At 39.5% G+C, this 26,748-nt stretch overlaps 4 protein-coding genes across 12 annotated transcripts in view; 1 reads left to right on the top strand and 3 right to left on the bottom strand.

The window, feature by feature from the left end:
• Positions 1 to 2,376, bottom strand: part of LOC117425905 (tumor protein p73) — a 48,279-nt gene extending 45,903 nt beyond the window's left edge. Inside the window, exon 1 of the mRNA XM_059002346.1 lies at positions 2,361 to 2,376. The gene's annotated coding sequence lies outside the window, so the exon portion shown is untranslated. The remainder of the gene's footprint in view (positions 1 to 2,360) is intronic.
• LOC131701854 (WD repeat-containing protein WRAP73-like) lies at positions 665 to 11,189 on the top strand. Its single transcript, XM_059002348.1, has 13 exons — positions 665 to 752; positions 1,131 to 1,228; positions 1,718 to 1,870; positions 2,542 to 2,658; positions 7,436 to 7,508; positions 7,883 to 7,986; positions 8,212 to 8,298; positions 8,490 to 8,624; positions 8,712 to 8,789; positions 8,927 to 9,032; positions 9,259 to 9,384; positions 9,701 to 9,892; positions 10,667 to 11,189. The coding sequence occupies exons 2-13, from the start codon at positions 1,160 to 1,162 to the stop codon at positions 10,777 to 10,779; spliced, it is 1,353 nt and encodes a 450-aa protein (XP_058858331.1). The 5' UTR covers positions 665 to 752; positions 1,131 to 1,159; the 3' UTR covers positions 10,780 to 11,189.
• Positions 11,190 to 11,241: 52 nt separating this feature from the next.
• Positions 11,242 to 18,505, bottom strand: LOC117963804 (tumor protein p63-regulated gene 1-like protein). Of its 4 annotated transcripts, none has more exons than XM_059002350.1 (6): positions 18,371 to 18,505; positions 17,451 to 17,711; positions 16,676 to 16,767; positions 16,114 to 16,290; positions 15,454 to 15,607; positions 11,242 to 15,003 (listed from the first exon to the last, which is right to left on the bottom strand). In XM_059002350.1, the coding sequence occupies exons 2-6, from the start codon at positions 17,562 to 17,564 to the stop codon at positions 14,809 to 14,811; spliced, it is 732 nt and encodes a 243-aa protein (XP_058858333.1). In that variant the 5' UTR covers positions 17,565 to 17,711; positions 18,371 to 18,505; the 3' UTR covers positions 11,242 to 14,808. The 4 variants fall into 4 exon arrangements, with proteins under 4 accessions (XP_058858333.1, XP_058858335.1, XP_058858334.1 ...); XM_059002352.1 differs by lacking the exon at positions 18,371 to 18,505 and adding an exon at positions 18,133 to 18,150; XM_059002351.1 differs by lacking the exon at positions 18,371 to 18,505 and adding an exon at positions 17,934 to 18,121.
• Positions 18,506 to 19,488: 983 nt separating this feature from the next.
• LOC131701884 (histone-lysine N-methyltransferase PRDM16-like) overlaps positions 19,489 to 26,748 on the bottom strand; it is a 191,256-nt gene continuing 183,996 nt past the window's right edge. For 5 of the 6 annotated variants that reach the window (XM_059002477.1, XM_059002478.1, XM_059002479.1 and 2 more), the window contains 3 exons: positions 24,428 to 24,637; positions 23,543 to 23,717; positions 19,489 to 22,320 (listed from right to left, as the gene is read on the bottom strand). In XM_059002477.1, coding sequence (XP_058858460.1) covers positions 22,186 to 22,320; positions 23,543 to 23,717; positions 24,428 to 24,637 — 520 coding nt within the window. In that variant the 3' untranslated portion in view covers positions 19,489 to 22,185. The remainder of the gene's footprint in view (positions 22,321 to 23,542; positions 23,718 to 24,427; positions 24,638 to 26,748) is intronic. The other variant, XM_059002481.1, reaches the window with a different exon arrangement.

Raw genomic sequence — 26,748 nt, 5'->3', positions numbered from 1 at the left:
TTATAGGTGTCGAGAAAATACTACAAATGCGTGTCTTATACAAAGTGTGAAACACATTCAAATTATTTTGTTATTTAATTTGACTAAATATTATAAGACTGCTAGAACCTTATTTACTATACTCAACTGTTTTTATTGCAATGTACCGATATCGAGGCTGTGTCTTTCAATAGCTATAAAGTATGCAGTGGATTTTTATTCAGTTATAATCTTCTGTGGAAATAACGCATCGCATGATAATGCACATAATCAAATAGAATGTAATTGCTTTATTACAGAACGAACAGAAACATCAGCATCGCAATTGGTCGAGATATCACGTGTCCTGACTTTACGCAGTTTATTTGTAGATGTATTTAAATTAATGTCTGAGACCTGCTGCATACCAACGTATGTTGAAGGAAACAATTAAAAAAAAAAAAAAAACAATTGGACGTATGTATGTAGTTTTGCATTTATTTATATTTACTTTTTTATATATATATTTATGCTGAGTACACACATGTTCCCTTTTAATAATGTATTATTAAGAAGCCTGAAAGCCCTTGAAAATACAGAAAACCCACGAACTACTGCGGTGAATGAATATTAAACTACAACTCCCAGGATTCCACATGGGCGTGGAATTGGCAACGTATTTCCGTTAGCGCAGGCTGTTAATTGGGAGCCCGGCCTGCCACTCAGCCTAACTGTCATACGCGTCTTCCTAAATTAGGATTTCTGGTGAGCGACCGCGGCAGAGGGCTTATCAGGTTAGTACAGGTTAATTTATGTATAAAATATAAAAAAACAAAACCTGGAACACGTTAAAGTAACCAAAATGCTCATCTTTTACAAAGAACTGAAACACCGTTCCGAACAATGTTATCGTATTGTTATTGCACATTTTATATGTGTTTATACGTACCGACATTGCACGTCATTATATATATATATATGTGACACTTGTATTTTAAAACAGTTAATTACAATTATACCGGTATATTTTGTCATGCGTCGTAGGTTGGCGTTACTGAAAAACCGACATAAACCTGGTTACGTTTCAGTCATAGTAAGCCGTAGTCGACACCTGGCTGTGCTTGATAAAATCTGCCAACTGCCAAATGTTTTTTTTTTTTTGTACTGCACAGGTTGCGTTGCTTGGTTTCCACCGGAAAGGATGAATTTCTCTGAAGTTTTCAAACATTCCAATCAGCTATGCAGATTTTCACCTGACGGAAAATACTTGGTATGTGATTGTGACGTTTCTTTTCGCGACGTCAAAATACATAACTGTCTAAAACACTCTTCGAATGAGAAATTGATTGCTAAACAGAAAAAAAGCTTAAGCTGTTTATTTTCTATATTATTTCAATGCATTTTGTATTTTCCCATTATTATTATTATTATTATTATTATTATTATTATTATTATTATTATTGTTTGATGTATCCCATATAGTATAGTGCACATAAACAGAATGGTAGGGTAGGGTGGGGGTAACCATTTCTGTCTGTCTGTTTGAAAAAATGATTTGCCATTTTTTATATTGGTATACTTGCTGCCTACTTGTGCCAGGACCCCCTTGAAATGAGATGTGTATCTGAAGGGATCTGTCCTGGTTAAATAAATACATCTGTTTAAGTGTTGGGGTTCGGTTATCTTGCTGTAGCGTGTGTGCAGTGACTCAAATGGAGGCAGCTGATCTGTTTTCTTTTCTTGAATAACCCTCTTGCAGGCGACTTGTGTTCAGTACCGCTTGGTGGTGCGAGATGTGAACACGCTGCAGATCCTTCACTTGTATACCTGCCTGGATCAGATCCAACAGGTGGAATGGTCGTCAGATTCCCTCTTTATCCTGTGTGCCATGTTTAAGAGGGGACTCATACAGGCAAGTGTGTAATTTATTTTTCTATTGTTTAGTTTTATTGAAACTGCATGGTTTCTGTACATGCTGTACACTGGATCCTAGTCAAACGGGTTAGTTTGAACTCTTAAGACAATAGTTAAAATTCACAAAACTGTCTTCGAAAGTTACATGCAAATCTTATTCATTAAAATTGACTAAAACTTCTACATTTTACAAAACGGTCAATTTGCAGGTCAGTTTGAATTGAGGTAGTGTCAAATGCATCTCGGCCAGTGTTTTTAAAGTTAGTAAAAAAAAAAAAAAAAAAAAGGAATAATGAACTAGATAGGCATACACAATGATATGCCTGATGTCAATTGCATTGCTGTAAGTTTTTATACAGTGTGGATGTACCATGTAAACATGAACCCGGAGGCAGTTTGACTGTTAAACCTTGTGTTTTTTTTTTTTTTAAACATATTACTATGCATGTGCACAACTTCAGGTAAGTAGTAAGACAAACTCTTCTTACCTTTGCAAGGGAATCCAGCGCCAGTCTTTCATCTTTAAAACCCTTCAAAGGTGCCAACAGGTGTGAAATGTGCTGTAGTGCAAAGCTTTGTTATTATTAAACAAGGTGGATGATCCTTTGAAGTGCAAAGATATGTATCTGCTTCTCAATTGACTGTCTTTGTTGATGTGTCTGAACACAGGTGTGGTCGCTAGAGCAGCCAGATTGGCACTGTAAGATAGACGAAGGCTCAGCTGGTCTAGTCGCCTCGCGCTGGAGTCCGGACGGACGTCATATTCTCAACACGACAGAGTTTCATGTAAGCGTGAAGTCACGGTAACTTTCTTTACTGCAGTGTCAACTGTTGTTGCCCGTAAAAAAGAAAGATCTAAAAATAGAAGCCAGACCCTTAAAGGTACAGTGCATGCCTTGGTCTGTCTGCTAGAAATGGGAATTTGATAGTACCGGCAACCAAAAGTATTGAAATCCTTTTCTAGTGCATTGTTTGACAGAAATGCATCATACTTTTTCATTTTTTGTTCTGTCTTCACAATCAAAAACCTTCACAGAATACACTCTGCAAGAATTGTGAAACATTTACGTTTTATAGTAAACAATGGATTAGCAGTGGTGGAACTTTTTTTAAGGAATGCTCCAAGGCTGTAATAGTTTTATATTGCATTCATAAAATCCAAATAAGCCCCCTAAAATGGAAAAACCTGGGTGAAGTGGCAGCAATTCTTAAATCAGTCTAACTTAATTGTAATGAGACTGTGTTAATATTTAATCAGCCACTGAACTGAATTTGACATTTTTTGTGTAGTATTAGTTAGTACTATGTGAATGTCATACAGTATATAGTTTTGAAGTGCACAGTTTATAATCTCTTCTTGCACATCTGCAATGTCACATAAAAACAACAAATGTTGTGGCATCATTTTGTCAGTCTACTCCCGTGTCCATTTATTTATATCAAACTATTCCTATGTGCAGTACGCAGTTTGTTATTTGCCAGTTTATCCGTGTTACACTTGGGCAGATTGCCTTGGAGTAGTCTGTCGATTGAACTTGATTCCAAGAAACATTGACAGGTGTCGAAACTTAAGTGCAACTGTTTCCCGGGGGGGGGGGGGGTGACCCTGTCTGCTTTTTACACTGCGTATTAATAATATTATATTGCAGTGTTCAATCATTATCCAGTGATTCTCAAAAACCTCATTGAGGTGTACGCTTACAGAAACTAATGACAATTTTATAACTTATATTCCTCAACATATGACACCCTTTGTCTGCATTCTCATAGGGTCAACAGGTGTATTGCTGTTAACGGACTGATATAGCATCTAATTATAATGGATCGGTTATATTGCAATCTAGGTTGGTATTGATATATATATATATATATATATATATATATATATATATATAATGTAGTTAAATCCCCTTTTGTTATACAGGGGAATATAGCTGGTACCCTGAGACCCTTTTAATGAGCCTCTTGTAATTTCTTGTAATAAGATCACTCTCTGTTTTGCTGGTGTTGGATGGGCAGTGTTGCACAGGCAGTCTGAAGTGGCAGCATGCTGAACTAACCTTGACCTCCCTGATTTCATTAAGGTTTTGCCAAGCTGGTGTCCGTGTCGAGATACAGTTTCAGGACGGCTGTAAACAGGATGCTAAATTAACTTGTTTAGGGCAGCTGCTGGGAGGGTTATTACAGCGTCTGTGTTTTCTTTTCTCTCCAGTACAGTATATCCATTGACCAGTGGGACACTCGCAGCACAATTTATCCGCTCACAGCTGGCTGGCCCAAATGAGACCGCCGATTTTAAAATACTCGCTGCAGAAATGTTAAACGCGTCCAAGAGACAGAGCTTTGATAACTCGCTCGTGGCTCCACTGCTGTTCAGGAATGGGCTGGTTCTCAGTTTTGGGGATGAGCGTTAAGCGTTATAGGGTGTCCTGATTGAGGGGTGAGTGCAAGGTTATGCATTGAAATAAGGGCTGAGAAATGAAATAGCTTTCAATTATTTGATTTGTCCCGGGACTGTGTATAAACATGATGCATTAAGTGCCTCGAGATTAAGTAAAATACGTTGCATACACTACTTCTGCAGTAGAGTGCCACTGAGTTGCATGGTTTCAGTCCAGTCTGCATACATTTGGGGTTGGGCAAGTGATAAATGCTTTTTTAAACTGAGATTAACCAGTTACTCGGGACCGGACGAGCACTGATGGGCCAAAAGGCCTCCTCTCGTTTAGGACCAATATATATATATATATATTTTAAATGTATTTAAATCAACTGATTAGCATTTATGAAGAAAACTTTTAAGATGGTTATTTATAATTTGGTAAGCCGGTGATGCAGTACAGTATATGGCAGAAAAATAACGAGGGATAGTATCAAAATAAGGGACATTGACATTTCTAAATGGCTTGGCAATGCTTCATTTTCACATTCATTTTCACAAGGCTGGGTGGTGATTCTGTGATTCCTACTAATGTTCCAGAGGTATTGATTGCAAGGATGCAAGCTGTTATTTTGCTGTGTATAAAATATGATTGTGGTGCATCATAATAAAGCCAGACCACAGCTGATCAACTCATGTGTGACCCTGTGAATCAGGCAGAGTTAAGAATTATAACCCTGTAACAGGAGAATTGGGCTATATTAGTTTTAGAATGCTTTGTGATGTGGAATTCATACAACATTATCCTTTGCTGACAGACTGGTCTACATAAAGAGCCCTCGTACTGTGGTTTAGCCACACGAAAACTGGCAGTCTTTGTCAGCTGTCACAAAATATCACGAGGCGTTTTCTAGACATCTACGAGAGCTGTTTATCAGATCACCTTTCCCCTTACAAAGTGTTTCTCAGCTGTGTGTGTTTTCCATTTTAAAAATGTTTGAGCTTTTGTTCATTTTTCACTTAAATAAACAACAGCTGAAGGAGGCGCTGGTGCCCTCTTCCATCCCTTCATGCCACGCTGAGCCCTTGCTGCCAGGCTCGTATGTTTTTGACGGATTATTTTACCGGGAAGAGTGCCACTGGGGATTTCAGGGGGCGGAGAGTGGAATTTCTCACCTATTTTCTTAATATACTTGGTATCGTGGTCCTGAGATTCCTGCGAAGGTTTCAGTTACGCTGATCAGGGCGACAGTCTGAGGCAGAACCCCCCCCCCAGCACGTCTCATCTTATCAGACGAACTCATTTGACATGTGTTTGAGCATTATTGACTTTGTTTCCATAGGGACCAAAATGAGGAACTGAGAAGAACCTGTGGACCGTTTGTTAGTAAAGTCTAGCTGAAATGTAACGTCTCATTACCAGTGGGCTGTGTGGGGATGCTGGTTAAGCTGCAAAGGGATTGAGTGAACTTAGCTTAGTTACGAGTTACTGTTAACTATCAGGGAAGCCGTTTTTTATTTTGAACAACCTCAGAATTTTGGCTAGTCGGTAAGGCTAGTTTATGTCTGTTTTGTGCAATTAATATGTGTATTAATAAACAGGCAATGATCGTGCATATGACAACGTTAGGCGTCCACTTGACTATTGTTTTAATTCTAGCAGCCACCAGAAGTTAAGTCGATTAGATTGCGGTGTGCTAGGTGTTTCAATACTACATTATCAACATGTACAGATCCGTTAAGACCTGTTAATGGTAAATATGCATACAAATATGTATATATGATCATATTTTACGATATGAATAGATATCTGAGAAATCCATTATTTGGCAAGAGCTTCAGAGATATTTGAAATGAGAAACCCCATTTTAATTTCCATTCTTTTCCCACCAGTATTGCAGACCTCTCCATGGCATTCATGCCAGCACAGTTTCTTATTCCATCTGAGGAATCATGCTTGTTTTACAGGGCAAGATGAAGCTTGTTAGTGTTCTCTACTGTGGAGGGAGAAATCCCATCCTTTGGCAAAATGCCTTTTCCAGCAGTTGGTGTGAATCTTGTAAAAATCAAAGGCATGGTTGTCTCAGCTAGTCTTTGTAGAAGCTGGGCTTCAGTGACTGAGGAACTCGCACTCTCATAACTTTTAAACTCTTGATCAGGTCTTCTTTGCAGCAGTACTACAGTAAATAAAAGTTTACAAGCAGTTGGACAACTTGCCCTTTTCCTTTTATAAACTAACGATACCTGTAGTGAGGCGTCACTTTAGTTCATAAGTCACTTTGTATATAGTTACATGTATATGGAGAACCGCTTGCATATTGTGTTGAAACTTTGTTTGGACATTTGATGAGTGAACTGGAATCGGGGGCTGTAAGGGGGTGTCTGTACATCTGTTATATGACTGATAATAAGACCACAAAAGTATTAAATGCCCTCATTAGGGAAGTAATCCAGTGCTTAATAAGAGTTTGTTCCTACGTATAGTTGAACTGAGGAAGCTGGATAAGCCCACTTGACTAGATAGACAGTCAATATCCCACTGGGAATGAGATGTCATATATTACTATTGCAGGTAAACCATTTCTTAGGATAATGGCAATGCATTAAATTCATATTACACTGGTTCACATTGTGCTATGCATAGACCAGAATGTATTTTACTTTTTACTCTAGCAACCATAATGTCAAAAGTACTATAGTATCCCTATACTGGATAAGCAGCTGTTGTTCCTTATCAGTTGTAAAATGAGAAGCAGTTAATATTAACCGTGCCTTATTAGCAGGATTTGTTCTTTACTGGTTTACAATATTTTATTTATTTTATTTTCCTATTGTTCGTGGGCCATTCAGTATGAAAATGGTCCGTCGTTTGTTACCCTAGGTCTTTGACTGATAGAAGTGCAAGGTTTTTGCGGTGATTGGCCTCTCGTAATACACAGAAGTTCTGATATTGATGACTTCTCAACAAACGTTCGGTTTTCGTGGAATGGCACTTGCCTAATGTTGTTTTGCACAGCGTGCAAAACAGCACCTGCTTATTTAAAAGCACTTGCTCATCAATATTTGTGTCTGGGTGGGTGGGTGGTTGGCACACAGTCATCTTTGTCTTGGTCGCTTGCTGCACTTGCATACTTTCAGCCCACTGAAAGAAGTGATTGTGTTTCCTTTTCTCTCCCCCAACAGCTGCGGGTCACCGTCTGGTCTCTGTGTACCAAATCTGTATCTTATATCAAATACCCCAAGGCTTGTCAACAGGGTAAGTATTTCTGTTAGCAGGAGTGTGGGTGCAAATAGAACTGAGACAGACCTGCTTTAACCCTGATCCTGAACCACTGCCTTATGCTAACTGGTAACTTTAGAGCTTGACAGATGATGGTGTCTTTTAAAAGGGAAGATCTCTATTGAAGGAAAATATTTGCATCTGGTGACGACTGTACCGTAAGAGAAGTACATGGCAAATGCAGATAGTAGATTCTTTTTGGCCCCACCCCATAGAAATCACAGTTACATTTTACCACTGGGGTGGCGCTGTCTGTTATATAAAAATGCCATGTTTAAGTGGGCTGGTGGGTTGGAAGTCTCATCCAGAATAATCATTTTGTTGGCACACCTGTCAATTTTGCTATCCAGGTATTGACTTCACCAAAGACGGACGCTACTTGGCTTTGGCTGAAAGGAGGGACTGTAAGGATTACATCAGTATCTTTGTGTGCAATGACTGGCAGCTGCTAAGGGCAAGTTAAGCTTTATTTTTGTAGATTTGTAGCATCCCGATATTTGATAAATATACATTTTTAGACATATTAATTCAGGTTTTATTATGCTATTTTATGTAAAAAATGTAAACAAACGTTAAACAAAATAAACCAATATTCATTAATGTGGAAACATGAGACCTATGTAAGCATCACAGCAAATATACACATACACACACATTTACTTACTGCTTGTACTTTCAGCACTTTGAATCAGAGACCCAGGACCTTGCTGGGATTGAGTGGTCACCCAATGGCTGCGTTCTGGCTGTATGGGACACTTGTCTGGAGGTAGGTGCTCCTGGTATTGTTTTGACAAGATGTTAACGTCACAACAAACTTTTTAAAACGTCTCCAGCGATGACTGAAAATGATATGAAGTGAATCTGAAGGATGCATTTAGTTAAGATGACCCTTTTATACTTCCTAGCCAAACCAAGCTTCTCTTCAACACACGTATATTCTTGTGTATTGGTTTTCAGTACAAGGTGCTGCTGTACTCGCTGGATGGTCGCTTGCTGTCCACCTTCAGTGCCTATGAGTGGTCTCTAGGTGTCAAGTCTGTCATGTGGAGCCCCAGCAGTCAATTCCTGGCCATCGGAAGCTATGATGAAAAGGTCTAGTTACTCTATTCAAATCTTTAAACAAGATCGGACAACCCAAGAACATTGAGTTTAATAAAGACATTTGTGTATCTGAAACAGGTGCGAATCCTAAACCATGTAACCTGGAAAAAGATCATAGAATTTGAACATCCGGCTACAATCAACAACCCCAGAATTGTAAGCATAAGAGACACGTACACTTATTAACATGTATTTAATATTTTTTTTTTTTCCAAAATATGGCGTGAAGTTTTGAATGGTAGAACTGTTATACCTGGCTCTTAGATAATATACTGTATTCTTTTTAATTACAGGTGGTGTACAAGGAGGTGGAGAAGCGTGCTGTTCTTGGCAATGACGATCTCTCTTTCCACCATAATTTAACTATGGGAAGCTCTCTGTTCAGCACACAAAGCAAGTGTAAGTTTCACAAAAGATGATTGTATACTGGACACGTGGCAAATGATACTGGCCGGAATTTTAAATTGATTGCTCCCGATTCTAAAATGCCTGGTACTACACTAGGTTAAATACATCCCTGTCTGCCTGTCTGTATCGTTTTATGGTGATTCAAAAAAAAAAAAAAAAGATCCAGATCATGTTTTACTTGCTAAACTGTACTGAAGTATTTCTTTTCACATTTTAGATGAGGTGAGTCTGGCACCAGTTCAAGTACCTGTAATCAAACCAGATCCTGAGAGAGCGAATCCAAAGATTGGCATTGCCACGATGGCTTTCAGTTCTGATAACCGGTACTTGGCAACTAAAAATGGTATGCACCTATGTGATCTATACTGTATAAGGCACATATATGTTGTCCTGAAATTCTTATAGATTCCTGTCCAGGACTTTTATTTAAAACACGCAGCCCTACCTTGATTCTGACACTGGTTCTGAGTGATGATCAGTCAGCTGCAGGGCATTATCGCTCAGATGCGAATGCTTTCCCTTTTTGCTAACAATGTCAACGACAACAGCTGGTTTTATCCCATCAAAAGCTATTCTATGTAAAAATCGACCTGTAGAATTCACACGCCGAGCACAAATGGCACATTGATTCCATCCTGTTTGTTTTGTCTTCCCGCCAGACAACATGCCGAACGATCTCTGGATCTGGGACATGCAGAAGCTGAAGCTGTTTGTGGTCCTGGAGCAGGCGGCGCCGGTCCGGTGTTTCCAGTGGGACCCCCGTCGGCCTCGCCTCGCTATCTGCACTGGGAACAGCAAGGTGTACTTGTGGTCCCCCGCTGGCTGTGTCTCGGTGCAGGTGCCAGTTGAAGGTAAGCAGGAACGTGTTTTAATCTCATCATTCTTCTTTCACCATCTGCTAGCCTAACCTGTACTGTAGAAGCAAATGCATGTGTGAACTGCTGATGGAATGTGTTTCCACCTGTGCTGTGATGCTTAGTAGGTGCTGGTACACATTGTAGTGTCTTAAGGGGTTGGTCTGCTTTTAGTTCATTTTTAGATCTAAGGGAATGTATTTTATTATACAGTGCACCACAGACACTCATCAAAAGGCACTGAATACAGCTATGGCCAAAAGTTTTGCATCACCCTATAGAATTAACTAATTCTGCTTCATGAAGTTGAATGAAACCTGCTGAATAATGTTACGTTAACAGTGAATTTCATACCGTTTTGTAGTTTTCCAGATATGTGACGGAAATCTAACATGAAATGGTGTACTACTTATTATGGCTTCTGGTAGGCTTTTGCAATATCAGTGTGTAGTTTCTTCGATTACATTATATTACATAAAGGATCTAATTATATGGATCTATGTTCATATAGTGGTTTTATTTTTTAAATGGTCTCATTCCTAAAATTCTAGGTGATACAAAACTTTTGGCCATAGTTGTAGATACTATTAGTATCGCATAGCTCATGCTGCTGCACTTCATTAGTGTTTGCTGCATTCTCATGTCAGGTTGAGCAGAGACAAACCCGTTTTGCAGGTGTCCTCATAAGATGGGATATGTAACAGTGATCTGTGTTGATTAGCTTTTCCGTTGCAGTGTACATGACACACTACTGGCTTTGCTTCTGTTCAGGCAGTTTCCAGGTCCTGTCACTAAACTGGCATTCCAGCGGTGAGTCCATGGTCCTGTTGAGTAAGGAACAGCTGTGTTTGTGCTACATGGAAACACCTGAGGGGGAGAGCTGACCAAGTCCAGAACAGAATCGGGGATCCCATCAATCCTGGTAGTAGTCACTTTAAGTCTTTTAATACCAACAATGACCTTGAAATGATTGCATGTCGTCCTCATCTGATTTAAAGATCCAATTTATTATTGGATTAAAATAATGTATTAGATTTTTTATTTTATGAACAGATGATCAATTCACTGACTAGCAAATTATTTTTGAATTGTTGGTTTGACTAAAAGTATTCAGTCCAGCCACTTTTTTTTCTATTGTGTGTTTTGTTAAATAGTTCCTTGGCTAATTGTCACGGCTGTTTTAATGTATTGTAAATGTGTTAAATACTATTTGGTTTTCTCTTCAACCAAATTGTCTAGTGTAAATATGTATAGCTGAGATTTTTTGTTTGTTGCATTAAACTATTGTATAATATACTGGTAATTCATTTCTGTAAATATTCAATAATACAATAGTGACAACTGTAAAAAGTTCCAATACATGAGTGTATAGTTTTATTTATACATTTTCCCTATCATAAAAACACAGGTACATTAGCAAGAAACATTTAAAAATAAATAAAATAAATGCGTACATAGCAATAGGCAGAGAAATACAATTAACCATAACTTGGTCTGTAATGTTCCCTTTATATATACAGTGTGTGTGTAATATATATATATATATATATATATATATATACACACACACACGCAAATGTATAAAAAAAACAGTAGTCCATGTTAAAATGAGTTAACAAAACGGTAACAAACTTATTCCACAAGGATCGTAATTTACAGTCAAACTGTCCAGTTAAAACCAAGTGACCTTAAAATGCATTCATTATAATGTAATTGGGTCTCTAAAATAATTCTAGTGACCGATGACACAAACTTTGTTATGCTTTAGGATGGATTTCGATTTTGTAAACCAGAAAGAAGGGGGGGAGAGAGCTGCATTTCTGTCTAAGCTGCCAGACACAGTGGCATTTATAAATACAGTATTATGCTATCATCTGATTGTGGTGTTGTTATTTTTCTTGCAGTGCAGACTGGTCATTGCTGTGCACACAACCAAAACACAGCTGATTTTAGAGCAGTGTTGCTTTCGAAGCCAGTTTGAAAATAGACCACCTTTCTCAATTTCATCACAAAAAAGAGCATGCGAGAAACATGTCAACATGAGTAAAACACAAGCACATCTGAGGTCAAAGGAGGCACCATTGGATGCCTGAGTGTGTGAAGAACCCAAGCAGCCTCCTGTATGAGTTGAGAACCTTGTTACAGATCTGATCCAACTCCAAAATGAAACCACAAGCTCGGTTAAATATAAGCATTTACAGTTAAGGTGCTTATCTTTGGAAGTAAAATCCTCTTAACTGCTTCATTTTAGATTTAGGGAAACAAACCACAATGAGAAGAAACAGGTAAATTTAAATAAGACACACTGTTTTATTTCAGAAATGTACACATTGTCTTACTGAATGCAGCCCAATGCATGCATGTATCTTAACTTACTGCATTTGTGTACGTTGAGTACAGCAAGCTGCTTAAATCTGCTTGTTGGCTCTCAAACACTATGTTGTTAGCTAGCAAGAAACAAGGTCAAACAATTACAACATCTCAATTAATAGGTCTGGAAATGCCTTTGGGGTTCCAAGCGTATTCTTCCTCTGCTAATGCAACTTTCTAAGCATGCTCAACCCCCTTTGGAAATAAAAGGTTTGAACTGTCTGATGTTTAGTTTAGACACTGCTCTAGGTTGCTCTAATCTGAATATAGAATTGAAAACCTCTCCATGTCCATAAGGTTCTTTCTCGTACATTAAAAGTGGCATCTTTCACTTCTCCCTGGCACCACTGGAGAAGAAGGTTTTTGGTGTAATCACAGCATGGGCAACCACAGGAACAGAATATATGTAAACTGTTTCTTGTAACACATTTTGCAGGAATCAAGATAGCTTTAGCTTCATTTTGACATGTCCAAACAAGACCTCAAAAACTAGCGATAAACAAAAATAAGAAATGTACACTTGCTTCATATAATACAATCTAGTTTTTCAATAAAAAATATTTAGCTTTATTACAACAAAATAAAATAAAGAATTGTCCACAGTATCAAGTCACACTCTCTCCCTGTTGCATTTTAAAAGTAGTGTGATTTTCTCCGGTGAATTTACTTTATGCAATGTCCTTCTAAAACCATGCTAAAATTGGTAAATGCAACATTCTTAATTTACTGGATTCCATTTGTAAAAGCCAGAATTGAATAGATTAACTGGTTAATTTTCAGTGGCAGGAATTCTAGTTGAATAAACTATTTTCTTCTAACTTTGGCCTGGTCTGTTAGTTATGGTCACTTTTAATATTTTAAAACCTGTGTGTACACACCAACAAAGTCATTCGATAGAACACAATCAGTGTGAAAATAAATAACCAAAGCTTTAGAACGACAATTATTTTTTCTCTAAGTAAAAGAACTCCCGTAACCTAAACATAGAGCACATAGCACCAGCACAGTTTATTAGACAGTAACACTAAAGATTGCAAAACACTAGATTGCTGTGGCATAGATGCAAAGCCAAATGATCTCAGCTTAAGTAAATGTACTTGTATATTAATATTAAGTTGTATCTTTCATTTTACACAGGCACACTCAAACCTTTGCTTGATGTGTTTAAAACACTTTTTAAATTTTTTTTTAATTTAAAAAGGTTAATTTAAGCCCCCCACCCATAATTCAATTCACACAACATTTATACCTTTTATGTAACATTTTTGCATAAATAAACACACCAGAACTGTCAAGAGTGTGAATAAGCAAACTGATGGTAATTATTTGATTAATATCATAAATACAGGCTTGTCAATTCATTCAGCAGCAAATACAGCCAGTTTTCTGAGAAGCGCAGCTACAGACTGCCTGCAGCTACCTATCTGAAATACAGCACTGACCTTCAAGTTCATCTCACTGGTTCAAGATCACAGATACATGAACATCGTTCCAGTTAATTTCACTTATCCTAAAATATGGGTGTTGTGCTTTTGTCACCAGGAGGGGCTTTAGTTCTGCATGCAATGTGTAAATGTGCATGGATTACGAAACCCTGTTTTTCTGCCATGGAGCCTAACTGCTATGTGTTAGGTTAAAAAAAAAACTAAACTTACCCATTGATTCGATCTCAACATCAAGCAAATTGTGCTACACTGGAGATCAGATAAAAAGTCCTAATTGTCTAAACGATCAGAGGCCAGAGTGATAATTCCATCTCCCACAACTGCCAAGGGCTTGTCACACAATCAAATGTCAGTCCTCTAATCCCTTCACTTTAATATCAAAACATAACAATGCCAAAACAGCTTCAATCCAATTAGGGGCTGCTGCTGAAGCTTGTGTTAATGTGTCAAGAATCTAGATGCTGCCTTCAACTCCCTTACAATAGAGCCCCTTCACACTGGCATCCCAGAGACAGAACGCTTCATTTCGGTTAGGAGCAAAAGTTAGTGATTACTACACAGGGGAATCTGTACCTGGATCTGATCTGATCTGATCCAAACAAATAAAACAAAAAACAGCATACCCAACAGATAACAGCTTGTGCAAAAATACTAAGAAATACATCCATCCCATTACCTACAGTTGGCTTTCCACCATACACACCACAGTGTGTCATGCATTTCTGTGTATTCCACCAGAAAACAAGTATTTTTCAAAACAATACAGATGCCCCTTTTTGCAAGTGTTCTGTTCAGTGGAAGAAGTTACAGCTGTAATCTAAGCGACACTGCAGGGGTGATGACGCATGGCACAAGCGTTTGGCTGTGGGACTTTAGAGTATGGCTCATGCTGTACCTTTATAAATCTGACATGTGCTGTCTATGCCGAGGCAGTTATATTGAAAGTAGCCTCATGGGTTTAAGTTAAGACCCTGCAACAGTTCAACTATGGGTCATTAACTACATATGTATACACACACACAAACAAACTTGTATGTACTTGCACTGTAAAATAAGACCATCCGTGACATTAACAAGTCCCTTTAGCTAGATGGTTAGTTAAAATCCGATTTTGCCTCTGGTCATGGAGTAGCCCAGCTTGGCCTCGTTGTTAATGAAGGACATCAGCCCCACGTAGGTCTCGATGAGAAGGGGCCTCTCCAGAATCAGGACTCCGTTAGCCCTGCCGGGGAGAGGGGAGTCCTTGTGGGCCGCCTTTACCGCCTGGATCAACTGCGTCTGGAAGTTGTCCATCTGCAGAGCACAGAGAGAGAGAGTGAGGAGCAGTCACTGCGACAGCTGATCCCACAACGCCAGCGGACGCAATCTTGAATACTGCAGGCAGCAGTAGAGGAACTGAAGTCATCTGTGTGAGAAACATGTGTGCCTCATGCTAGAAACAATACATTATAAAAACTACAATCAATGTGAGCTGTCCCTTGTTTCATTCATTTGCTTTGCGGTTGATTTTTTTAGACGATTATAGGATTACCAAACCGTTTTGGCTATGTTGGCTTTTTTATTTTCATTCCGTGAGTTGGTTCTTATATTTTGTGCTCCGTAGTGAATCTTCCAGTCTTATGTTGAAGTGTTACAGGTCGGGCTGACTGTAGTGTACTATGTGGCAGCCCTATTAGTAGTATGGTAGTGTTTGCCACACGTTTTCATAAAGGTTTACTCCGTTACGCCTGTTCAGTCATTTACCTGACAAAGGGAAGCAATCTTCTCATCAGCGTTGGCCATGGGGTGCTCTGTGAAGGTGGTGTAAGGCATGTCGGTGGACCAGGGGTTCCAGCGGTTCATGAAGGACGCTCGGGGACGTTTATCCCACTGCACCCGGATACCATACCCCTCTCTCCTGCAAAAAAAGAATAGAACACTCTGGTGAGGGAGCAGTTTAACTGGGCAGAAACCAGCTAGTGCTGCTACATGCAATATACTACAGATCTCATTGCTAAATTGAACTGCTGTCACCAACAATAATACAGTCATAAATAAACTACAGCAATACAAATCACCATCACAGGGACAAACCCTCCAAATGTGCAATACATTTTACTCTTCTGAATCTATGTATGCAATGAAAAACAATTATATAGATATAGTTACATAGTTTCTATGTAATACTTTATAATGCATATTATTATTTTTAATTTACAGTACTGTCATTTGCTTTTGAAGGATCCCTCTGCAACTTACACCACAAGAACAGACAGACCTGCTCAATGACAGGGAACAAGCAACACAACACAGGGCACAGACACATAAACCTTCCGGAACTACTGCCCGGAACTATTCTGCAAGGACAGAACACAGCAGTAAAGCTTGGTGCAGAGCTGCCCTGAATGAAAGGGACCGACTCACTTGTTGAGGGACTTGGGAGGGAACTGGAACTCCCCGGTGGAGATGGTGTCGACAGCGTTGAGAGAGACTCGGATCACCTGCTCACACTGGAGGTTGATGAAGTCGTACTTGCATACCAGGAGGGACCAATCTGTGAGGAGCACCAGGCGCTCTTTCTCGTTGTTCCAGTGGTCTATTCTGTGTGGAAAGAGAGGAGAGAAATAGTTTCTCCACAGAAAATAAAAAAGTAGCCTGTCCTCAAATTAACACACTTTTGTGCGTCTTATTAAACTCATAGTAAAACCAGGAATGAATCAAACTGCTATGTCTTATTTCCATCCGTGGAGATGCAGAGACCAAGAGGTGTGTTGCTTTTGTGGCTATATCTCCCTACAGTCCTGACTTTTTTTTTTTTTTTGGACGCAGAACACACAAATGATAGGGCTATTTAATCTTGCATTGTTTCCACATTCTTTGTCGCCATCTGCTGTTTCCTAGCAGTACTACACATATAGGCAGATTCTACAATAACCTCTGACAATGGTATAGAGCGGCTTTAAAATCTCCTCCACTGGTCACTCACTCTGCGAGAAGCCAAACGCTCTGGACCTCCCCGTCTTCGGATGGCAAGGCGACCGAGCGGATGTCATTCACGGCCTGCTCAATCGTTCCTGGCTGAAACAAACAAACAAAAAATATATATACTATATTATCAAGATATACTGTAACCAATACAGTATATTGCGGTATACAGTTTGCAACAAGTCTGACCACTTATTGATATATTTCATTTAAATAGTGTAATGCATTAATGACCAAGCGATGCGGACTATGGTTCTGTTTGTGACGTATTACAGCTGAAGCCGAATATCATTGGTCAGCCAGCTGATCTAGTTCAGGGAAATGCTTAGAATAAAATATTTACATTAATAGTGAAAATGTTCTTATATACCTTGAATACAGGATGCATTTAGCAGAAAACCACACATACAGAATGAACCCACCTCGGATAGTTTCTATACAGCTACAGTAATATTATGCACTGTCTCTGAACAACACAAAGCACTAACAGCAAGCGACATTTCTCAAATAAAGCACCAGGCCTTCTCCTATGTACCACCTACACTGCACGACTGACCACTGTCGTTTTCTTGCTCATCATTTATTTCTCTTCTGTACATTATTTTAGAATTACAGTGCGACAAACATGCATGCATGCATTTGGTTGTCAACAACAATAAAAACTCAAAATACTAAACTTACGCATTTATTTGCAGGCTACAATTATGTAGATGTATGATTTATTTATTAATCGATATATTACTAATAAAACATAAACTGGCGCGGTGTAAACTCACCCTGAAAACAAAGTAATCTTTGACTTTAGCTTGCATTGTTGGATTGTGAACTTGGAAAGGCGTCAGGGTCTGCAAAGGTGAACAGCAAGCAACAGAAGCCCCCCCTCCGTGCATGGTCAGGGAACCGTGCGGGGACTGGTGCACTCCCGGCCGGACCCCCCCTATTCCCGGTGGGGTAAATGCTACCTCCACGCCATCCTCATTTCCCCCGGTGTGGAGCACAGCTGCGCCGGGGCTTTCAGGTTCTACCGAGTCGTTGAGCTGCAGCATGATTCGAACGGTGATGATATTATTATTATTATTATTAATAAAGTGCAATTACTTTAGTATTAAGGCAAGAAAAAGCAAAACAACAGGATTGTGATCAAATCGGAACCGTGTGTTTACAAATAAACACAGCAGCTAGCACGGCCCCACGCCACCACCAAATGACTCTCCTATCTATCTAAACAGGAACTTCACATGCGTTGCTTTTCCACTTACTTCCGCGTTTGCCTTCTTAAAGTTGCAGTCCGGACATTGCAAAGCCTCAATTACTATTCAGACTCGTTTTTGTTCAGCAACTTACACACGATATATACTTCTTCCTGGGTGTTTGTCTCATTAGTAAAGTATCATTAATATTATTATTAGGCTATATGTATCAGAATTATACATGTGCAATGAAAGGCACAACACACACCTTTGATCTACATCATATTGCATAGCACCTGTCGCCCCATCCCAAGCAACACGCCTCCCTCCTTTCTCCCGTGTGCTTCTTCTGAACACACCTGTGCTGCATGATATAGGTAGGGCATACCACGCAGGTAAAGCACATATGTTGCATTTCAATATATTTTAATACATTTCCAAAAGAAAACTTGTGCTATTTTTTTTTTTTTTTAAATCTCCAAAAGGGAAAATAAGATTGTTCTTACCCTCCTGGTTCTGCAAACCACGTGTTCTGAAAATAAAAATCAAAACTAGAAAATATGTTTCTGCTGGTCTGTTTTAAAGACAGCAACGCACAGGGTTTGAAACTCACACTAGCCCTGCACAAAGTCTTGGCTTCAGAACTACACTGGATTAGGTATTTTATTTAAATGACCTGGAGCCAAGCATTTGGTGGTGAACAACCCTAATTGCTACATGGACAACTCCTATTAGTTAACTGCCAGACTCAGGTGAGACTTATTCATGGTGAGATACAGTAAGTGCAGCCAGTTCAGCATTGATTTGCCATGGGCCTGATTGTTCAAACGTGTTTCAGTAATATACTGAACATGGAAAGGCTTTTTATATGGGAAGTTTGATTGAAATGGCAGTGGGCCGGACATGTAGCAAGAAGAACAGACCATGGCTGGACCAAGGAGATACTAGACTGGATCCCAAGAGATATAAAGCGACCAAGAAGAAGACCTCCAGGAAGATGGCAAGATGAAATCAGGAAACACGCCAGAGCAACGTAGATGAGGGATGCAGCAGACATGCTTGTGTGGAAGAATCTTGGGGAGGCGTTCGTCCATCAGTGGATTGAAAAAGGCTATTGTACCTTTTTTTTTAATAAAGACTCAAAAGGGAGATTGTATATAAAAAGCACACAGGTTTTATTGCATATCAATCTCATGTATAAATTCTTCATAGCATTGGAAAGATTACATCTGGTATACATTCCTATTCTAAAGAATTAACATCAGAATCAGATTTTTTTTTTAATTTATTTGAATGGAATTGCTCTAACATCTTTCATAATGATAATTATCACAAGCATCAAAATGAACTGCAATTTCAGAAATCGGTTTGTGTTTACTTCAGATTACTCTACAATCTGTCCCAAGTTCATTTTTTCTCTCTCTCCCACAAGCATCATTTCTTCAGTTTAATATCTGACTGCCCGTTTATTTTGCCAAGGCAGTAAAAAGTCTCTTGTGAGTCTGCAATGTACAACCTAACCACATGTGTACAATAAGTGCATCTACGGATTTTTACATTTCATTTTTAAATACAAATGTTCACAAACGGACACCATAATGACCGCTAAACACAAGTCATGCAGTTTTTATAAACAGAACCGAGGCAATATACAATTCAGATCCAAAATGAAACAAGCACCATCAAGTTTTGAACCTTCACATCCATTTTCTTATATGAATTCCAGACATAGACAACAATCTTTTAAAACAATATACAGTTTTGAAACAAACTATTTTATTCAGGTCTGTACTGTGACAGACGATCAAGACCAGCCACATTGGATTACTATTTATTTATTTTTTTAATATATCATTTGGTCAAACACATTTTAATTTGCCTTGGGTGCCGGATATGCTTTTAGAAAGCTGGTAACGTAATTAAGAAATGTGTTTATTTCCCCATTTATTTACACTGTTAGGGTAGGGGCCCTTATACAAATTCACAAAAATACTGTATTGATGTGTGTGGGCTGGTGATTTTTATTTTCAACTGAGGGTGCCCTCTGCTGGCCACAAACACAATGCACCATTTCTTGTTTAATGCATACAGCACTGTATGGGATAAGAGAACTGGACTACAACATTTTAATTATTCTGCCAGTGTTGATAATTTGACTGGAAAGATCTGCGGCTGTGTAATCTTCATCATCTTATTCTACATTCAGGTCTCTCTCTCTTGCCTAATAGAAAACCAGGAAGAAGGAGGTTTAACCATTTAAACCCAGAATTGTTCCAACCCATTATCAGCATTGAAAACAGAAAACAGAGAGAGAACACCAAACCCGGTATGCTGGACAGACAAAGAACAATACATTATTCTATGGGATATAGTAAAGACTGCCCTCATGCATTTTCTACCAGCAAGTTTAAGTCCGAAGTGCAGTGGATGAATTCAACAGGGTGCCAATGGAGTGGTACCATTTAAAGTGTCTGCAGCATTTCCCCATTCACAATGCCCTTGATTTTGGAAACAACTAGGAGTAGGGATTTGGGAACACGCTATGACGTGGTTGCAAGTACTTAGCTGTACAATTAAACAGCTCCTTCTGGGAATTATAAAGCTAATATATTTCATTATTTGACATTTTTAGAGATTTGACATTATGCAATAAACAATCAAATCACACCAAGTCAGCATCAAAAACAAGTGAGGCTTCTTCATACAGCAAAATGAATATTTGTACTGCCATACCAATTCACAGGTCTGCTCCACAGTCCGATAATAAAGACGTCATGGGTTTCAGAACATGCTGGGAGGAGACCATTATCAGGTCTGTAAAACATTTAGAATGTGCCCCCTCAGTACGGTCCTGTGTTAATACATAAACCACCCTTTACAACAACAACAAAAAAATTCTACAACACAGCCAGATTTATTCATATTACTAAAAAACATTTACACAACGATTCACTTTCTTTCTTTTCTCAAATGTAGTTTGATTTGATAAGTAAATAGCTAAATTCATCTTTTACAAATTTGGCACGTTGGCAAAACCACTTGTATTGAATTGAGCATTGTATTGCATTTTTTGAAGATATACTGGGGTATTCTCAGCTGTCACTTTTCATCAACAACAACACCCGCCCCCCCCCCCCAAAAAAAAATAAATAGATTACACAATCTCCTACTCCTAATTACAGATTGAACAAGTCTACAGAAAATCAAAACAAACGTCAACAAACGACGATAACAGCAACAGAATAAAAACCCTTCAAGAAAAAATGATTGTCGGAGAACAAAACATCGTCTACGGGTTATTTGGCACAAACCACTTGTCCTACATACTTCCTGGTTATTGTACATACAGCAATATTACACAATTTTGGTCCTTCACTAAGTAATTATATTAACATTATATACCATGGTGCCTAAGAAACAATACTGTTATTATAGAACAAATAACATACAAAAAAGCAAAAGATTTATACAAATTAACTTAAATCGAACTAGAAGAAAGAATGTTGATACAGTATTGGCCCCTGTGGGAAATAATTTAAAGTCCAAATTTACTGGATAAAATATTTTTCTTCATTACTATTTACTTACTTATTTGTGGACTAGCCTCTTTGAGGAATGCATTGTCCTTTTGAGAGCTTTGTATTTCATTAAATTATTTGTATTGTTATTATCATTAATTACTACTACTATTACATGTATTACCGTTTAGCTGCTTCTTGTCATAGTATTTTTCACTGTGCAAAAGCTCATTTGTGTGGAATAAATATGTTGTGGGCATTAAGGTCATTGTTGAAAGGTATGCTGACCCAAGGAATGAGGTGAAAAAAGGTCCTTTAGTTACCATCTGTGTGGAGGCAACCTTACTGAGCTTGATCTGGAAATGGAATAGGGGGGCAGGAGAGGGCAGGGATTCTACCCCTCCTGTTTCCAAAGGGGCGTTCAAACTATCCAGAACTCTAAAAACACTCAAGAGGGCCAAATTTAGAAAACGAAACTCAAATCAATTCAATGACAAACTCTTTGAAAAAGCCACAGCTACGATGGTGGATTATTACATCTGTAATTTAATTTGTTATGGAAGGCCCCTGGCACACACTGCCAGCCCCAATGTGAGGACTCCCTATTCTGACCATGCTAAGCAAGGCTGCCTCTTCCACGCTCTACAATCTCTATGCCTGGTTCGCTGTGCCGCCCGCTGGGGTGAGAGAACCTGGTCCCCTGGGCGGCCCTGTCCAGCTCTCGTTGAGACGGAGGTGGTCCCAGTTTTCCCAGTGTGGCCTGGTCCCTGGTCCCTGGTTCCTGGTCTCTCTCTCTCTCTCTCTCAGATGTGGTTGAGGGGGTGAAAGCTCCCAGGCTCTGAAGCGCCACCACCCATGTTCAGCCAAGCATCCAGAGAATTCTGGGAGGACATGTGTAGAGGGTTGTTTTCAGACAGAGACAGCATCATTGCATAAGCCTGTTAAATAAAACACAAAAATATATCTATTATACAAGACATTACTGTGCCGCATCCCTATGCTTTGTGTACCGTTATACTTTTATATAAAATGGAATGCTGAAATATACTTTTATAACTTCATACGCAGCGTGTAGGGTTATTGATGTCATCTTGTGCAGTTTGGGAAAATTATTTCATTTTAAATAAGAGACACTCTACACATGACGCATTACCATAGGAAGATTGTACTCTTGAACCGCTACTAAACATACAAAAGTGCTGTTGTTTTTTTTTAAACTAAGCTGCATGTTTTATGCACAGGATACAATGTGCTGAAACTTTGACAAATCCTTTCCATTGAATGTTCACTATAGATGCAGCGCGTTAACATTCACTCAAAAATATCTCTCCACTGACTTCATCTGACAATCCACCAGTTTGAGGTTTGGGGATCTCCTCACAGTTTTCACTGCGATACAATACTTTACAAAATCTGCTGTGGGTGTCTCACGAGCAAGCATCTGGCAAACCAAACCGACACAAAACATTCAAAACAAATGAAACTGCTGACTGACACCCAAGTACAATCAGCTGCTGTTCACAACTCGCTAGCATTCAGAAATCTCTGACAACACAGCCTGTTCCAGTGTTTAGGATGAACAGAAGGGTTTTGAAAGAAAAATACGTGCCTCAATAGAGTTAGTAAAAGAAAAGGGACAGAGCCATGCCTTTCCCCTCCCACGTTCGAAACAGAGATCCAACTCATGGCCCCGCCAGTGTATTTATGAAAGGGACGCCACACAGACAAGCCGAGTGCTTTTGCAGAGAGAATGTACATCCTGGTCATCCCAACGCAGTAGATTTCAAAACAAGTCCACATAAGCAAGTTTCTGAACAGTACTCACTAGCGAACTTGGCGTTTGCTTATTCACTGGCTCGTCTATTCCAACCTCAATTAGATCCTTCAGTCTAGCTAATCGTTTCCTTCTGCGGTCTCCAAACATGAAACCTTTGTTTGTTTGTTTCGCCTTCTGTGTATGAGATTCGTAAAGCACTAAAAAATATTGATGGAAATCACCACCGATACAGCTAATGCTACAGCCTTGGGGTGTGGATAAAAGGTACGATCCTTGATGCTTCTCGTTCTCAGTCTTTCTTCTCGTGATAGTCATTTCTAACCTAGCTTGCCTGCTGCCTTTATTAAAATGTGCATCATACACACATTGGTAAAGTCACATACCTGCGTTTTAGCCTGTCTGTACAGGGTCTCTTTTAAAGTCTCCGATTCTAAGGAGGAGTTAAACATGTCTTTAACTTCAAAGGGTTCCTCTGCAGCCTTACGGAGATCCAGCCCCTTCCCGAAGGTCGGAATCTGCTCCAGTTCTAAGAGGCCCGCTTCGTCCTCATCAATACACCTGCACCAACGAACCTTGGGTTAGCTTTCCTGGTCTTACACGAACAGGCCAAGCAACCAGCCCTGACAAACACCAGACTGCTCATGCACATGCAATGAGGGGACTGGACAAGCCATGGCGCCACGAGACACATGCACGCTGGAGAAACGGGGAGGGCAGAACACAAGGGTCCCAGCAGAGCGTGTCTCCACTTCACTGCTTTACCGCCTTACTGTCACGCAAATAAGAGAAAACGGCAGCTGGCTTTCCCAGAAGAATGGAGAGTGATGCAGGGGACCTGGTCTCAGTCTGTATTGGAATAATGCACTGCAGCATGCACTGGAGAGGGTGATGAAGCGGACACAAGATGGAGCGTGGACTGCTTGTCACATGCTTCACCATGGGACTTGTTTGTCAGCAGTAAAAAGCGCAATGAAACACATCCATATGAGTTCTTGGGACTTGTTTTCTTACACTTACTGCTGGAATCAACTCCAGTGGTGTAGTATAATATAGATTTTCCCATTCCCATTTTATTTGCGTACTGAACTTCTAGTAACACATATAATAAGTAATGCATTTAACTAATTGCTACAAGTATTTTCACAAAGTGGCTTTCTCCAGCTTCGTTCGTAGGGTGTACCTGCTAACCACGTTGCTTGATAGAAAAGGTCCTGCGTGAAAGTGTAATAAACCAAGTCCCAGTGATGTTGTGTGGAGCGGGCACTCACCTTCGGGTGTGTTCGTAACTCATCGTTAGAGAGGAAGGCTCCTCCTCATCCTCGTAGCTCCCCTGGGGTACCATCGGCAGGGAGACCACCTCGTCCTGAGATTTCTCCGTCAGGCTACCGTCCTCTTCATCAGCCTCCTCTTCCTCCTCCTCCTCCTCTCCCTCACTCCGCTTGGGGTTGGTCGGCGCGTGTCCCTGGCTGTCATCCGGCCTGGGAGGAAGGTGGACAGTGTGTTAGATTAACGATCGTTCAGAGGCTAACGGCAGCACCGCTTGCCTCTCGGTAATGGTGTTTTAAGCTACACAAAGAACCAGGTTAAGGTTTGGGTTTGAGGCAGTCGAAACTGCAAACTAGCAAAAAAAAAAAAGAAAAAAAAGAAAAAGGGGACTGGGGGGGCTGAGGGGGGAATTCTCAAACAATTATAAAAATGCTGCTTGTTTTGGAGCAGATTAAATATCATACAGTCAAAATGATTTTTTTTTTTTTTCGGGGCAGATTTGAAGGGTCCTGGGTTTTGTCACTTAGTCTAAACACGTCAGCGGGGTGTTTGTGTTAGCGGGGGCTTGATCGATTTATCTTGCAGATAAATACCCCAATCTGACTCTCGCCCCCCAAGGCACTCATGCCAGCCCGCTTCAGCCTCAGCTCTGTCTATTTCTGTCTGCGCTAGACGAGCTTAAACTCCTGTGATCTCTTACAGGAAATGCCAGGGTCATTTTTTTTTTTCCTCTGTCAGTTTGAAATAAAAATACCCTCACTCCCAGACTGCCTGCCTGCCTGCCTAGACAACCCATTTCAGAAAAAAAATTACAAAAAATTCAGAAACAGCTGCTGCATACCCAGTGAAGAGCCAGAAAACAAAAGACAAGTAAAGGCTAAACTCTATTCAAAAGTCTCTAAAATATTTGAGAAACTACATTTAATTGGGTTATTCCAAAATGAGTGCGAATAACGCACAGGAATGCAGTGGGGACAGATCTTCATAATTCAACACAATCTCTTTACCTGTTTACAACAAATCGTCATTTGGAATTTCAATTTTTTTTTTTTAAATAGATATAAAGCAGAGGTCTCATTTGAATCACAGCTTTGCAGAAGCCAAGCCTGCTTTACTGAGAAAAGACGGGCAATTGATCCCAGACGGCAATGATGCTGTGCAGCTACAGCTAAAAGTTTAGCATCACCCTATAGAATTAACACATTTTGCTTCATAAAGTTGAAATATATTTTTAAAATCCTAAAATTCTTTTGCATAACTTTTGGCCATAGCTGTACATGGATGCTCAAAAAAAAAGGGATTTGAATTTCGCTTTCATAGAAAAATGGCTATGCATTTGCGTGTGGGCGTTTAGAAAAAGCCCATTGTATGCTGCATAAAAGCATCATTTACTGAGTCACTCTGTTCTGCTGTCACTCTCTTAAATATGCACAGCACACACGGACTGTATTTATACAGCACATTAAATATGAATTCAGTGTAACGCAAGATTATGGTCGTATATGTTTTGGCTAGAAAGCAGGGGGCCTGCAAGTTGTAACACGGATATGAATATGGTTTTATGTCAGTAATGGGTTTGTTGTGTTTTCATTTTTTGGCGAGTCTGGTAAAAGTTAAGTGTTATAGGCTGAGACGGAAAGTAAATGAAACACTCAGCATTTGTTTAACCTACTGGGTTTACACAGATCTGCTTCACTGCTGTTTCAACTGCACAGTCTCCGGCATCCACCAGGGACAGCGTACAAGCAGGGAGGGTGGGGGGCACACAGTGGCTGGGGGTCCCCTGTGAGTAGAGTTTTAATCGAAGAGCCTCCGTGAAGGGAAGCAGAGGGGCTTTAATGCTTTTTCTTTCTGCCTTTTGATTGGTCCAGGTAGGGATTCATAATGACAGCCAGGGATTAACTACCAACATATCGGATCTTCAGAGACAGCAATTACCGCTGAATGGAAGCCTTTTTAGCAGCAACAGTTATACAAGACGAAATGGAGTAATATGAAAATAAACTTAATTTTTTTTGACAGATATTTCGAATCAGTTTCATATTCCATAGTCGTTTGTCAAAGAGTTTCTAAAATAGTTTATTTTTGTATTACTACATATACGAGTTGATAAACTACAGCTATGGCCAAGAGTTTTGCATCACCATTATAGAATTAACTAATTTTGCTTCATAAAGTCAAACGAAACCTGCTGAATAATGTTATGTTAACATATTGAATTACATACCGCTTTGCAGTTTTACTTAACAAACATCAATATCATTTTGCAGTTTCTCTGATTACATGATGTTAAGTACAATATCTAAATTATGTTCATACATTT

This window comes from Acipenser ruthenus, chromosome 27 (genome assembly GCF_902713425.1).
Source record: "Acipenser ruthenus chromosome 27, fAciRut3.2 maternal haplotype, whole genome shotgun sequence".
NCBI lineage: Eukaryota > Metazoa > Chordata > Actinopteri > Acipenseriformes > Acipenseridae > Acipenser > Acipenser ruthenus.
Note: the sequence above shows the minus strand (reverse complement) of the source record. Positions and strands in the feature narration are given on the sequence as shown.

Coding starts and splice junctions, on each gene's coding strand:
- LOC131701854 (XM_059002348.1), top strand. CDS start 1,160: ATGAATTTCTCTGAAGTTTTCAAACATTCCAATCAGCTATGCAGATTT. Junction 1,871..2,541: donor TTAAGAGGGGACTCATACAG/GCAAGTGTGTAA, acceptor GTCTGAACACAG/GTGTGGTCGCTAGAGCAGCC. Junction 8,790..8,926: donor CAATCAACAACCCCAGAATT/GTAAGCATAAGA, acceptor TTTTAATTACAG/GTGGTGTACAAGGAGGTGGA.
- LOC117963804 (XM_059002349.1), bottom strand. CDS start 17,720: ATGCTGCAGCTCAACGACTCGGTAGAACCTGAAAGCCCCGGCGCAGCT. Junction 16,291..16,675: donor AGCGTTTGGCTTCTCGCAGA/GTGAGTGACCAG, acceptor CTTTCCACACAG/AATAGACCACTGGAACAACG. Junction 15,004..15,453: donor AGATTGCTTCCCTTTGTCAG/GTAAATGACTGA, acceptor TGTGCTCTGCAG/ATGGACAACTTCCAGACGCA.